The 12,123-nt window shown below is 49.1% G+C and overlaps 1 protein-coding gene across 3 annotated transcripts in view; it reads right to left on the reverse strand.

The window, feature by feature from the left end:
* The window catches only part of LOC142581953 (uncharacterized), a 73,906-nt gene that overhangs the window by 44,219 nt on the left and 17,564 nt on the right, over window positions 1-12,123 (reverse strand). For 2 of the 3 annotated variants that reach the window (XM_075691386.1, XM_075691385.1), the window contains exons 3-4: window positions 7,549-7,588; window positions 6,766-6,810 (exon numbers count right to left, since the gene is read on the reverse strand). In XM_075691386.1, coding sequence (XP_075547501.1) covers window positions 6,766-6,810; window positions 7,549-7,588 — 85 coding nt within the window. The remainder of the gene's footprint in view (window positions 1-6,765; window positions 6,811-7,548; window positions 7,589-12,123) is intronic. The other variant, XM_075691387.1, reaches the window with a different exon arrangement.

Consider the following 12,123-nt stretch of genomic DNA (forward strand, 5'->3'; position numbering starts at 1 on the left):
TATCGCTTATACAGGTCGTTGTCAGAAGAGAGATGGCAAATTTAGGCATCCCGTCTCTCTGCCCCATTCGTGATGCCGCTCTCAGTCAGGACCGGCCCCACCCAACTAGTGCTTCCCCGTTTTCAGCAATTCCAACTCGCTATCGTAACCCGGCCGACTGGAGAACATTGGACGATAGGACAATTTGTTTCAATTGCTCAATTGCTGACATAACGCTCTTCATTGCCGCAGTCGTTAGTCACCACCCCTAGGTGAAGTTTCCCGTGCGACCGTCTAGATCAAAGTGCTCCAAGTTTCTCCGTGCATCCTTCATTTACGAATACCGACAACGTATCTATGACCTTCCGAAGCAGCCGGTCACCATCGCTCCAAGTCGTCGGTCTCGTTCGCCGCAGGCCCGCCGCTCTTCTTCCCCCGCTTCGTTCCACAGGAAAACTAGTCCGTGCAGCTACCGAAGGTAACGCTGCATCAACGACCCGGCCTGCAAATCATCTGATCACATTGCCTACCCCTGGAAGTATATTAGACGTCGAGGCGGATGGAGTCCCAGTGAAGTCCCTCGTCGACACCGGTGCGCGGACGTCTGAATGCCGCCCTTCGCAAGACTCACAAAGATCCTCACTGCTGCCGTACCGTGCACAGTACGCGTTGCCGACGGCCGTACGCCACCGGTTGTCGGCATGTGTACAGCACGAGTAACGATTGCCGGCCACCAAACCACCCTCTTAGTTATTTTGTTATAGCGCTGTCCGGATGACTTGATTTTGGGGCTGGATTTTCTTTCGAACCATTCTGCCCTAATAGAGTGCGCTACAGGTGTCGTGCAGCTGGACCTTCCTTCTGACAGCTGCTTTCTGATGAACATAATCCGTCCCTGTACTCTGCCGATCGAATCCGCCCGGTTGTCGCCTCAAGCCACTACTACTGTACCTTTTAACGCTCGACCACATCTTCTGATGTCGACAGCATCGTCTCGCTGCTTGTTAACGTTATTCTACAGCATGGCCTCGCGCTGCCGAGTGCCGTTGTCACCATTGTCGATAGCTGTACTTGGCTTCCCGTTCTCAACTCTGGGTCAGTTGCACATGTTCTTCCCGGTAACCCGACAGCGACCCGTCTGACACCTGTGCATGAGTACAAGATATCTCCGCTCGCGCCCACTATTTCTATCTCTGTCGGCCCTATCGTCGCGTCTTCCCGTTAGGATTCGTCACCCTACCACGACGTCGATAAAATGATCGCTAGCGACCTCTCTCCAGCTCAAACTGAAGACATTAGGCGCCTTCGGTATAGTCACCATGATATTGTTTATTTCGATGACCCTCACTCGGCCAGACAGCCGTAGACAGCCGATTCACACCGGCGACGCATGTCCCGTCCATCGCCGCCCCTACCGCCTGTCTGCAGCAGAGCGCAGCATCATTCAAAGCGAAGTCGCGAAGATGATGAACGTCATCGAGCCTTCCGCTAAACCGTGGGCCTCACCAGTCGTCCTGATCAACAAGAAAGACAACACCTGGAGATTTTTTGTTGATTATCGGCATCTGAACAAGATTACCAAGAACGATGTGTAACATTTACGTCGTATCGATGATGTACCTGACTGTCTACATGGGGCGAAATACTTTTTCACCGAGTGACCTCCACTCGGGCTACTGGCAGATCGCTGTTGATGTGAAGGATCGCGAGAAGACAGCCTTTATTACGCCTGATGGGCTTTTTCAATTCAGAGCCATGCCCTTCGGGCTTTGCAATGCCCCAGCGATGTTCGAGAGAATGATGGACACACCTCTCCGAGTCTTGAAGTGGACCATCTGTCCGTGTTATCTCGACGACGTAATCGTTTTTGCTCCAACCTTTGAAACCCACATTGAGCGTCTCGCGACTGTCTTTGCTGTGTTTCGCGCTGCGAAACTTCAGCTCAACTCGTCGAAGTGTCACTCGGTCGTCGTGAAATAACCCTTCTCGGGTGCCTTGGGAGCGCCAACGGAATTCAACCTGACACGGCCAGCGTTCGAGTAGTGCAAGACTTCCTCTGCCGTGCTCAATTAAGGACATGCGCAGCTTCATAGGCTTATGCCCGTACTTTCGTCGCTTTGTTCAAAGTTTTGCTTACATTGCGCGCTCTCACCCCGAGCATTTAAAGAACGATGTCGCTTTCTCCTGGGGGCAGCGGCAGGTCGAAGCCTTCACAGCATTCATCAGTCTCTTGACGAGCTCCCCAATTGTAGCCCATTTTGACCCTTCAGCCCCTACTGAAATCCCAACGGATGTTAGTGGTCACGGAATTGGTGCTGTATTTGTCCAGATTCAGCGCAGTCAAGAGCGCGTTATCGCTTACGCAAACCGTCTTCTGTCCACGGCCGAGCGCAGCTATTCTATCACGGAGCGAGAGTGCCTAAAGCTGGTTTGGGCGATAGCGAAGTTTTGCCCATACCTACTTGGTCACCATTTCCGCGTAATTACCGACCGCCACGTGCTCTGCTTGCTCTCCTCGCTGAAGGACCCTCAGGACGTCTTGGGCGTTGGGCGTTGCGCTCGCAAGAGTACAAGCTTTCTCTGCAATGTACAAATCAGGCCGTTTACATCAGGGCGCCGACTGCTTGTCCCGCCACCCTGTTGGCGCACCGGAAGCCACAGACCTCGAATACGACGCCAGCGTTATGTCCCTCTCAGGCTTCCTCAACATTGGCTATAAACAGCGCCGTCATCCCTTTATGCGAACCATCATAAATCGGTTAAGCTCGCCAACTCCTGATTCTTCCCTGCGTCTTTTCTGTGTGTCTGACGGAGTGCTGTATAAACGCAACTTGCGCCCTAATGGTGTTGACCTACTGGCAGCCGTACCAGGGCACCTTCAACGCACCGTATTTCCACGACGCACCGACCGCTGCGCATCTCGGTGTTACTCGCACCTTTGACCGAGTCCGGTGTCGTTTCTTCTGGCCCGACCTATACCGCTCTGTAGGCCGGTATGTGACTGCTTGCGACCTGTGCCAACGCCGGAATCCCACTTCCATGGCTCCAGCTGGGTTTCTACAACCCATCGATATTGCCACGGAGCCTTTCTTTCGCGTGGGAATGCTTTCGCGTTTCTTTCGCCTTTCCCTTTCTCAACTAAGGGCAACAAATGGGTTGCCGTTGCAGCCGATTACGCCACGCGCTTCGCCATTACGGGATCTCTGCCTCTAAGTTGTGCCACTAGCGTCACGAATTTCCTCCTACGCAACGTCACCCTGCCCCACGGTGCTCCACGTCTGCTCCTCACGGATCGCGGACTCTATTCGCGGATTCTTGTGAAAGATGATTGGTGATATCCTCCGCCTACGCTATACTGAGAATCAAATAGCCACTGCTTACCATCCACAGACTAACGGTCTCACAGAGCGACTTAACAGAACGCTTACCGACATGCTAGCTATGTACGTCTCTCCAGACCACCAGGACCGGGTCGTCGCTCGGCCATATGTCATCTTCGAGTATAATTCGTCCCACCATGACACTGCAGGTTACTCACCGCTTTATATACTGTTTAACCGTGATCCCGCTTTGCCCCTGTGCACTGTACTTCCACACGTCACACAGTCGCACACCGCTTAAGCCCGCGATGCGACTTCTGTGGCAGCGCAGGCTGGTAAGATCGCCCGCACTCGCTTCACTGATTCCCAGGCTTCCCAGAAGTCCCGTTACGATACGCACCATACGGACGTGCAATATTTACCTGGCTCCCCCGTGCTTCTGTGGTCACCATATCGTCGTGTGGGCCTATCGGAAAAACTGTCGCGATATTCGGGGAGGTTGCTGATATTCAGGGGGTCTCTTCGGGACATTGCTCCCGAAGAGCTAGGCCTGACGTCCGTATACAGCCAAAAACCGATTTTGTTCATGTATCCCGTTTAAAGCCCTACGTGCGTGCCTTTGCCGGGCCATAATCGCTTGCGCCAGGTCGGCGCTCCAACCCCGGCGGCGTAGTGTCGCGATGCAGAACAGGACGTGCAGCGAAGACACGATGACAAAGTGATGCTGAGGTGCTTCTGCCGCCATGTTCTAGTGTGAGCTGGTGCCTGTAGCATTCGCCTTGCATAAACAACATTCGTGCTTATCTTGTGGTCGGCGTCCATTTTTCCTTTGATTGTGATTAATCCCGACAAGACGCATTTTGATCAAACCCTTGACTCAATTGGCCTGTAATGTACTTTGCTTCTTGCTTTTTAAAGGGACCCTCAACAGACCACATAGCAAATTTTGTATATACGCTGGAAGGCGTTACGTGTCCTGTAGGGAGCGTTCTATCGCGTAAAATTTTCAAATTAGTTCATTAATAGCCGAGATACAAATATTTCAGTGCCACGAATCCACGATGTCAGCAATGACTGAATTAATGAAATTTGGGGTTTTACGTGCCATTATTACAAATTGATTATGAAATACGCCGTAGTGGGGGACTCCCGATTAATTTTGACCACCAGGGGATCTTTAACGTGCGCCCAATTCACGAGACATTGTTTTTTCTTTCTTTTTTTTTGCATTACGCCTCCGTCAGAATGCGGCCGCCGCGGCCGCGATTTGATCTCGCAACATCGTGCTTACCAGCGCAACAGCAGAGCCGCTAAGCCACCGCGGTGGGTCATCATTTCAGGAGGGAAGCGTCACCGACAACATAGACACCGTCTCCAATTGCCCCCCCCTCCCCCCCTAGCTTTCTCAAGCGAAATTCCTTTGCTGTCTAAATTCCTTTCCCATACCCGAGCCGAAGGATCGCGTCATGCACATGTCACGCACCCGTCTTCGCTTTTTTTTTTCTTGTACTTTTTGCTGTGCGGCACACTTGGCTGACGCTCTACGCGCGAGCCAATGTCGCGCGAGCTGTCGCGTTTGTCTCGTTTCGCGCAGCGTACGACTTTGCGTGCTGTGCACGACGACACCTCACTAGCGGCACAAGTCAGTGCTACACGAACATCGAGGCAGACGCAGGCGGATCACAGAACATGATCACGCGCTGGTGGAAAAGGACGTAGTTTCATTGTATGCGCGCGCGACTGAAGGACGTGGGAACAAGCAAACGAAACGGAAGTGCCTCTCTTTTTCTACAGTACTAATTACAACACCCGCCGTGGTTGCTCAGTGGCTATGGTGTTGGGCTGCTGAGCACGAGGTCGCGGGATCGAATCCCGGCCACGGCGGCCGCATTTCGATGGGGGCGAAATGCGAAAAACACCCATGACATTGTTCACTATTCCCCATGTTACGACAGGATGCTGTCGACCGACATCTGGAAATAAACGGAAGAAGACGAGGTCGACTGTTATCCAAACGCGACACGCCCCTGTTGTTTGCAGACTTCCCAGCTAGTCAGGTCTTTTTCGTGTGTCTCGCACCACACACGAGGAGTGCCTTGGAAGTGGAAGATTACGCTGGCAGGCATGAATGTCGCGTCCCAGATATCTGTTATGCTCGGTGACGTGGTTATACCAGGTGAGCCAGACTTCCACGTCCGTGCCATTTGTGCCGGTGAAAGTATCTGGGTCACGAGGGTGCGATAGCACCAGATGTGATGAAACCTTGGTTATTGCGGACTGGGCGGCGTTGCTTGAAGACATCGCGATGGAACCTATGCGGCGACCCCTACGGAAATCCAGCGCAGCGTCGTAGCGTGCGTACCCCGAACCTCCACCAAATATGACGGTGTAGGAGATCTGCACCGGTGCTTAAATATACGCGGCAGCGAGCGCTCCGAACCACAGCATCGGACAGTCAACCTCGCCTTCTTCCCCTTCTCGCGATGCTGGCACACACCACTCTGTAACAATACGCGTGTTTTGCTAGCCTGAGTTCGGTATTTCGCTGGTTCCTAAAAAAACTTTATATTCTTTCAAAGCTATGTCGGAACGTATCTGTGAAAAGAAGTGGCAGTGCGTATTTTTATCTTTTATCGTCTTCAAGTGTCATTTAGCGGTCCATGGTTTTCTAGCTTTGTTTGAAGGTTTTAAAAGTTTAAAATAAAATCTTTATGGTAAATTCGCGTCTGCCTTGTTCGAACCTTCGTTTACTAGCCCAGATGACGAATCCTAACTTCTTATTTAGTGTTTGAAGGATTCAAATCTATCTTGCCTAATTGGCTGAACCCTGAAAGCATCTTTAGGCAATTTGCATGTATGGTACTAATTATGGCACATCAACAAAACTGGGCAGTGAGCGCTGAAGTCTGATGCAATAGTACCAGAACTGTAGACTGCAGTCCCTACGTTAGTAACCATAAGATCAAGGCCAGGTAATGAAGAACAAGTAATGCGTGTTGGTGTGCTGATACAATTTTCAAAGCGCAATGATAACAGTGTACTATAGAAATTCTGAAAGCTATCTTTGTCCAAAACATTAATAGTAAAGCGGCCACCGCATATCAGTCTATAGTTACGTTTACAAACATAATCTAGAAAGGCCTTATTGATTTCCGAGAAATGCGTGAAAGAGTACTGTAAACACTGAAATTTTGCAAATTTGAACAATATTTACTGAGAAACTGATGGCCTAAACAAATAATCTACTTCTTACGGTCACTAAAATTTAAAGTCTCCTTTTAAATGTAACAAACATGATCAAATTGGGTGCAGCCATCGAGCAGTGAGCTAAACCTTCCTCTTGAGCTCATCGTTACTCGTAAATTTTTGGATAGTGGAGCCCAGGCAAGTCATGTGAGTTACGTGAGCTCATGATAAGAACTGAAGTCAAACAGTCTCGACGGTGTAAAGATGCAGCAAAACTCACTTATCTATCTCTGCACTTCCCGCAGGCTCCCTGGGGTCCAGAAACCTTGAAATAAAAAAATAGTAGAGAATAAAGCATATACGGAGGATAGAATTAAGAATTTTTGATTTCACTTATTGCACGCGCTTTATGGGCCCACGGCCATTACACACACATTTACATTACACACAGTTCGCTACTAACGAGGCAAAATCTATGTTATGCATATGAAGAATGAGTTGCATACAGAGCGCAGACTATATCAAGCCAAGAAAAATAAGTTGACATTTTCGCCTCGAAGCAATGAAACCGAAGGCAAGGACTCACATAGTGCTCTTCGCCGGCGATGTTCTAAGAAAACGCGGGGGCGACACAGCGTCGTGCAGCTCGCGAGGATGAGCGCCCATTCACCGCGGTAACTTAGTCGCTATGACGTTACGCGCTGCTGTCTAATTCATCGACAACTTGAAGCATAGGCACAATGGCTCTGCCTCGATCTCATAGCCTCCTGGTTAGCTGAGATGGCACGGCGATGCCCTGAACAGGATATGAAGAGAGGTATCAACTAAGTATAAATACATATGTAAATTAACTAATTAGGCGAGTGTTATTTATTTAATTATACGACTCTAAGCGACTTTGTGAACATGAAAAGGCCATAGACGCTTGTGTTGTCATTTCGTGTGGTACAGTACACCGGCACTGGTTCCATCATGTATAGAGCAGCCAGGCTATTAGTAGGAAATCCTACGGTAGATCGTCCGCCAAGGCATGGGGACGGACACCACGAGGTTTCGGCCTCACCTTGCGCCATCGGTGACGATCTCATCTGGGAGTTCCGGAGCTGCAACGGGGAATGGAAACACGACACCATTAAACTTCCACCTCAGAAAAAGAGACAACTATCTATGCGGCAGCCGAGCAGCCGACTTGGAAAGATATTATAAAGGGGAACTGTATTAGTCAACTACACTTCAATTCCGGTAATGCCGCTCAGGTTCGCCAAGCCGGAAAAGAGGCAAAGGCCGCAAATATATACGCGTTCCGAAAGTACCTTGATCTTCTCGTACATGGATTGTTGTCTTGTTTGCTTGCGCTTCGCTTGCAGTATGCAACTCTCGTATGCTTTTTATGATATAAAAAGCACATGCGAAGTATGTGAATTTATATCTTATTGCAGTGCTTCTATACATTTCACAGTTAAAGATGTAACTATTGATGAACTTGTAGGATGACTAGATTGTACCTATATACAGGTGTTACCGGAGTACTTAAAATTCATATTTGTCCTCTATTTGATTATATTTGCCCTGACCAATCTTGGTGTCATTGTGTTTCTTTTTGATGACATTATATCCTGCACTCGATGTGAGTCCGATTTTAGACAGGAGTAAAAGACAGGTATAACGCAGCAGGGACATTCTCATTGCCAGGTTAGTTGTTCCACACTTGAATTCTGTAATGTACACGGCCATATGCACACCGCAAGGGGCGGAAGAAGGGAGAGACACGCTTAAAAAGAGCGTTCTTTCCCCTCGTGTCTCTTTCTTTTTTCCCTCTTTCCTTGAGGTGTGCATTTCGCGCAGTACACCATAGAATTTCGCAGGGAAGTTACGACTAAGCGCCGTAAATGCACATACACGTTTTATAAGGGCGTACTTTCTAGACATTTCTAACTTGGAGTGGTAGTGTTTTGGCAGATCTCTTGAATTAACATTTGTTAATAATGCTTCCTACTGACTTATTTTTTTCTTAAATTCATGCCTCCAGTATCGTAGAGGCACATTACATCAGGGGTGGGCAATGAAGGCAGGTAACATGTTAAGTAATAGACATGTTTTTTGCCGCAATTGAACACACACGAAAGGAAGACACATAAAGACAACACGGGCGGCACTTCCAACTGATTTAATTTGGGCTGTGAGCCATGAATATATATACACATACACGCATGCGCTGGCTGTTCACATATCTACGTTACCCAGCGGTCAAACAATCTAGTTTCCGATTTATAGAGCACGATAGATGTATCGCTAATGCAATTTGTACCTTTCTTTTTTATATAGTTAGCTTCCATTAGCTCACGTGCTGTTTGAAATCTACTTGTGCCAAGAATCCTAATCTCAGAAAAACGTGGTTTGCACATGCAGGCCTTGCAGTGCGCAGAAAAATGTGCCACACCATCTTTCATTACATTAATTCGTGTTTATATTGTATTATATATTTATATTACATTGTGTAAATGTGCCCAATTATGGCATGGCACATTTGCCTGCGCACTGCAAGGCCTGCATGTGCAAACCACGTTATTCTGAGATTAGGATTCGTGGCAGAAGTAGATTTTAAACAGCCCGTGAGCTAATGGAAGCTTATTATATAAAAAAGAAAGGTACAAATTGCATTAGCGATACATCTATCGTGCTCTATAAATAGGAAACTAGATTGTTTGACCGCTGGGTAACCTAGATCTGTGAACAGCCAGCGCATGCGTGTATGTGTATATATATTCATGGGTCACAGCCCAAATTAAATCAGTTGAAAGTGCCGCCCGTGTTATCTTTATATGTCTTCCTTTTTCGTGTGTTCAACTGCGGCAAAAAACATGTCTTTTAGCAAGCACCAACTAGGCCAACAAGCAGTTATGTTAAGTAATGGTTCTCTATGGCCGCTTTAAATTGGGTGCAGTCTTTTAACATGGCTATGTGGGTGGGATATTCGTTTGGGTCTTGCGCCGTATATATGTAGCAGAAAAGGCTTCTGTAAGGTCTTCGTACGGGTACACTCGGGATGTACGGCGTTTGGATTGCAATGGCGAGATGTGCGATTCCAGGCTTACGCTTGAGCATTGCGCTGAAGTTCGACAAATAGACGAAGGGGCAATTTACAAAATTCCTGAATAGGCGAAATTCAGAAAAAAATATCCGCGATCTTTTCCTGGCTTTCATTTTTTACCGTAAACGGTGAACCCTGTTGATAAAAATTTTCCGCTTTCCCCGATATTTAATTTCCCGCTGGTTGAGGGCCTGCTGAGTGCCCACAACACGACTAGTAGCAAGAGAGATTTTCCAGTCGTCTGAACTCTAAGAAAAAAAGAAGGAGGACGCTTAAGCTTAGCCTTTAAGAGTGGAACGCAATAGCATTCAAAGATCCCTGACTGCTTCTCACGCTTCCCGGTAACTGCAGCTTATGTAACCGTAATGTTTAACGGGAAACGCTGGTGCCGAACACTATGCACGAAGGCGAGCTTTCAGGTAGAAACGACACGTGATGACGATGACGATGATGATGATGACGTGGCCAACCCTTTGTATTAGGAGGACGTCGAAACCACGCCCACGCCAGGATGACCCTCTAAAATATTAAATTATAGGGTTATACGTGCCAAAACCAATTTCTAATTATGAGGCACGCCGTAGTGGGGGACTCTAGAAATTTGGACCACCTAGGGTTCTTTAACGTGCACCTAAATGTAAGTACACGGCCGTTTCCGCATTTCGCCCCCATCGAAATACGGCCACCGTGGCCGGGATTTGATGCCGCGACCTCGTGCTCAGCAACCTAACACCATAGCCACTAAGCAACTACGGCGGTTGATCTCGCTCGACTGCCTACCTATTCAAGCAAAGCCGATACAAGTAGGGAAAAGAGGACACCAAAAGGAAAAAAAAGAAAAGAAAAAGAAAAAGGGGAAAACATGCTACACCGATAGGCAGCCATTGGGACCCATCCGCCGCTCGCCAGCGTTCGAGGCGTCTCTTTGTCTCCGCGACTGCGGCTCTGTCTGCACCGCATGTACCGTCCTCTCCACTAGTCTGTTCGAAGCTAAGATCACGGATAAACTGTGCGCGAGAGATCGCCCAGTACACCGTAGCACCACATGTTCAATGTTTTCGTCCTCCTAACCACCCCTCCGACACTGCACATCATTCACATCGTTGTTTATGCTTGAAATGCCCAGACAAGTACGGGGCACACCAGCTCTTGCTTCAACGAGCAACCCACTCCAAAGGGAATTGTCATATAGGTGCACCATGCCAATATTGTTCTTATGACATCGGTACACCGTCAACGTCGACTTCGCTGCCATATCACGCATCTTCATCCTGCACTCGTTCGCGCACCTGTTTTACTCAACCCGCCGGTGAGTTTGCACTCATAGGGCAGCAAAAGAGGCCGTATTTACTTTCTATGCGATATAAGTGCCTCACCCTCGGTGTGCACATGCATGTCTCTGACACGTAATCACATACATGCCGCGCCCACCACCCTCGAGGCATGCCTCGAGGCATGCGAGGCGGCCATGGTATGTGATTTTACTGACCGCCTCCCGAGCCTCAAAGCTCGGCGAGCCTAGGTCTCCCTGTGTAGCCTCGTTGGCCACCGCACCATGGCATCCGAGAGCTATCTGACCAACGTCTCACTGGCGCCGCTCCAGCCACTCCCGCGTGGGCGCCGAGAGGCAGAGCACAGCATTTGCGAACGTCAGCGCCAGCACGTGAACGATTTTCGATTGGTCGCGAACCATCACAAACCGGTGGCATCCCCACAGATATCCATCGGCGACGAAGGATGCACTTCGCCCGATGTGCCTTCTGGCGGAGGATGTCCTCTTGGTGGCCACAAAGCTCCGCTCCACTTGATATTTGCAGTCCCGAGTATGTGTGTGCCGAGCGCGCCGTCCAAGCCTCGTATCCTAGCGTTATATCGCCCTCATTCATGCCTGGGCTCGCGAGGGGAACTATTGCAGATTGCTTGCAGTTAAAGCCGAGCCCATGACGCGTTATCTCCTCTTGACAGATGTTAATGAGCGCTTGTAGGTCCTGGCGGCACTCTACCATTAACGCAAGGTCATCAGCAAAGGTGAGACCAGGTAATCTGCACCTTTGATACACGTCCACCTTACTAAACTGTAGCTGGAAACCGAGACCGCTACTGAGAAGTTTGCGTTCCAGGTTGGCCGCATACAGAATATATAAAGCAGCGGGGACAGAGGGTATCCCTGTCGTACATCCCTCATAACCGTGACAGGTGTGGATAGTACAGCCACAAATTGAGCAATGGCAATGTTGTTTCTGTATAGGCGCTACCTGGATGCGTTGCAAGGAAAGGGGCACGCGGCTTCATGGCTTCCGAGGTTAGCGCCCGTATGCGCGCTAACCTTGGAGGCCATGGCCGCCCTATGAATGGTCGAATTGCTGGAAAAGTGGTTTGTGTTGATAGAGCCTATGCCGCTTGTCATGTGTGTGCGTTATCGGGCGCTTTGGCCCCGATGTGTAAAACGTTGTATGACCGTGACGTCACTTGTCACATGAGTGTTTTCTATATAGATATTCTGCTTGCGTGAAATAAAGGTTGTTGTTATCATACTCGGCATCCGGC

The sequence above is a fragment of the Dermacentor variabilis genome, chromosome 5 (genome assembly GCF_050947875.1).
Source record: "Dermacentor variabilis isolate Ectoservices chromosome 5, ASM5094787v1, whole genome shotgun sequence".
NCBI lineage: Eukaryota > Metazoa > Arthropoda > Arachnida > Ixodida > Ixodidae > Dermacentor > Dermacentor variabilis.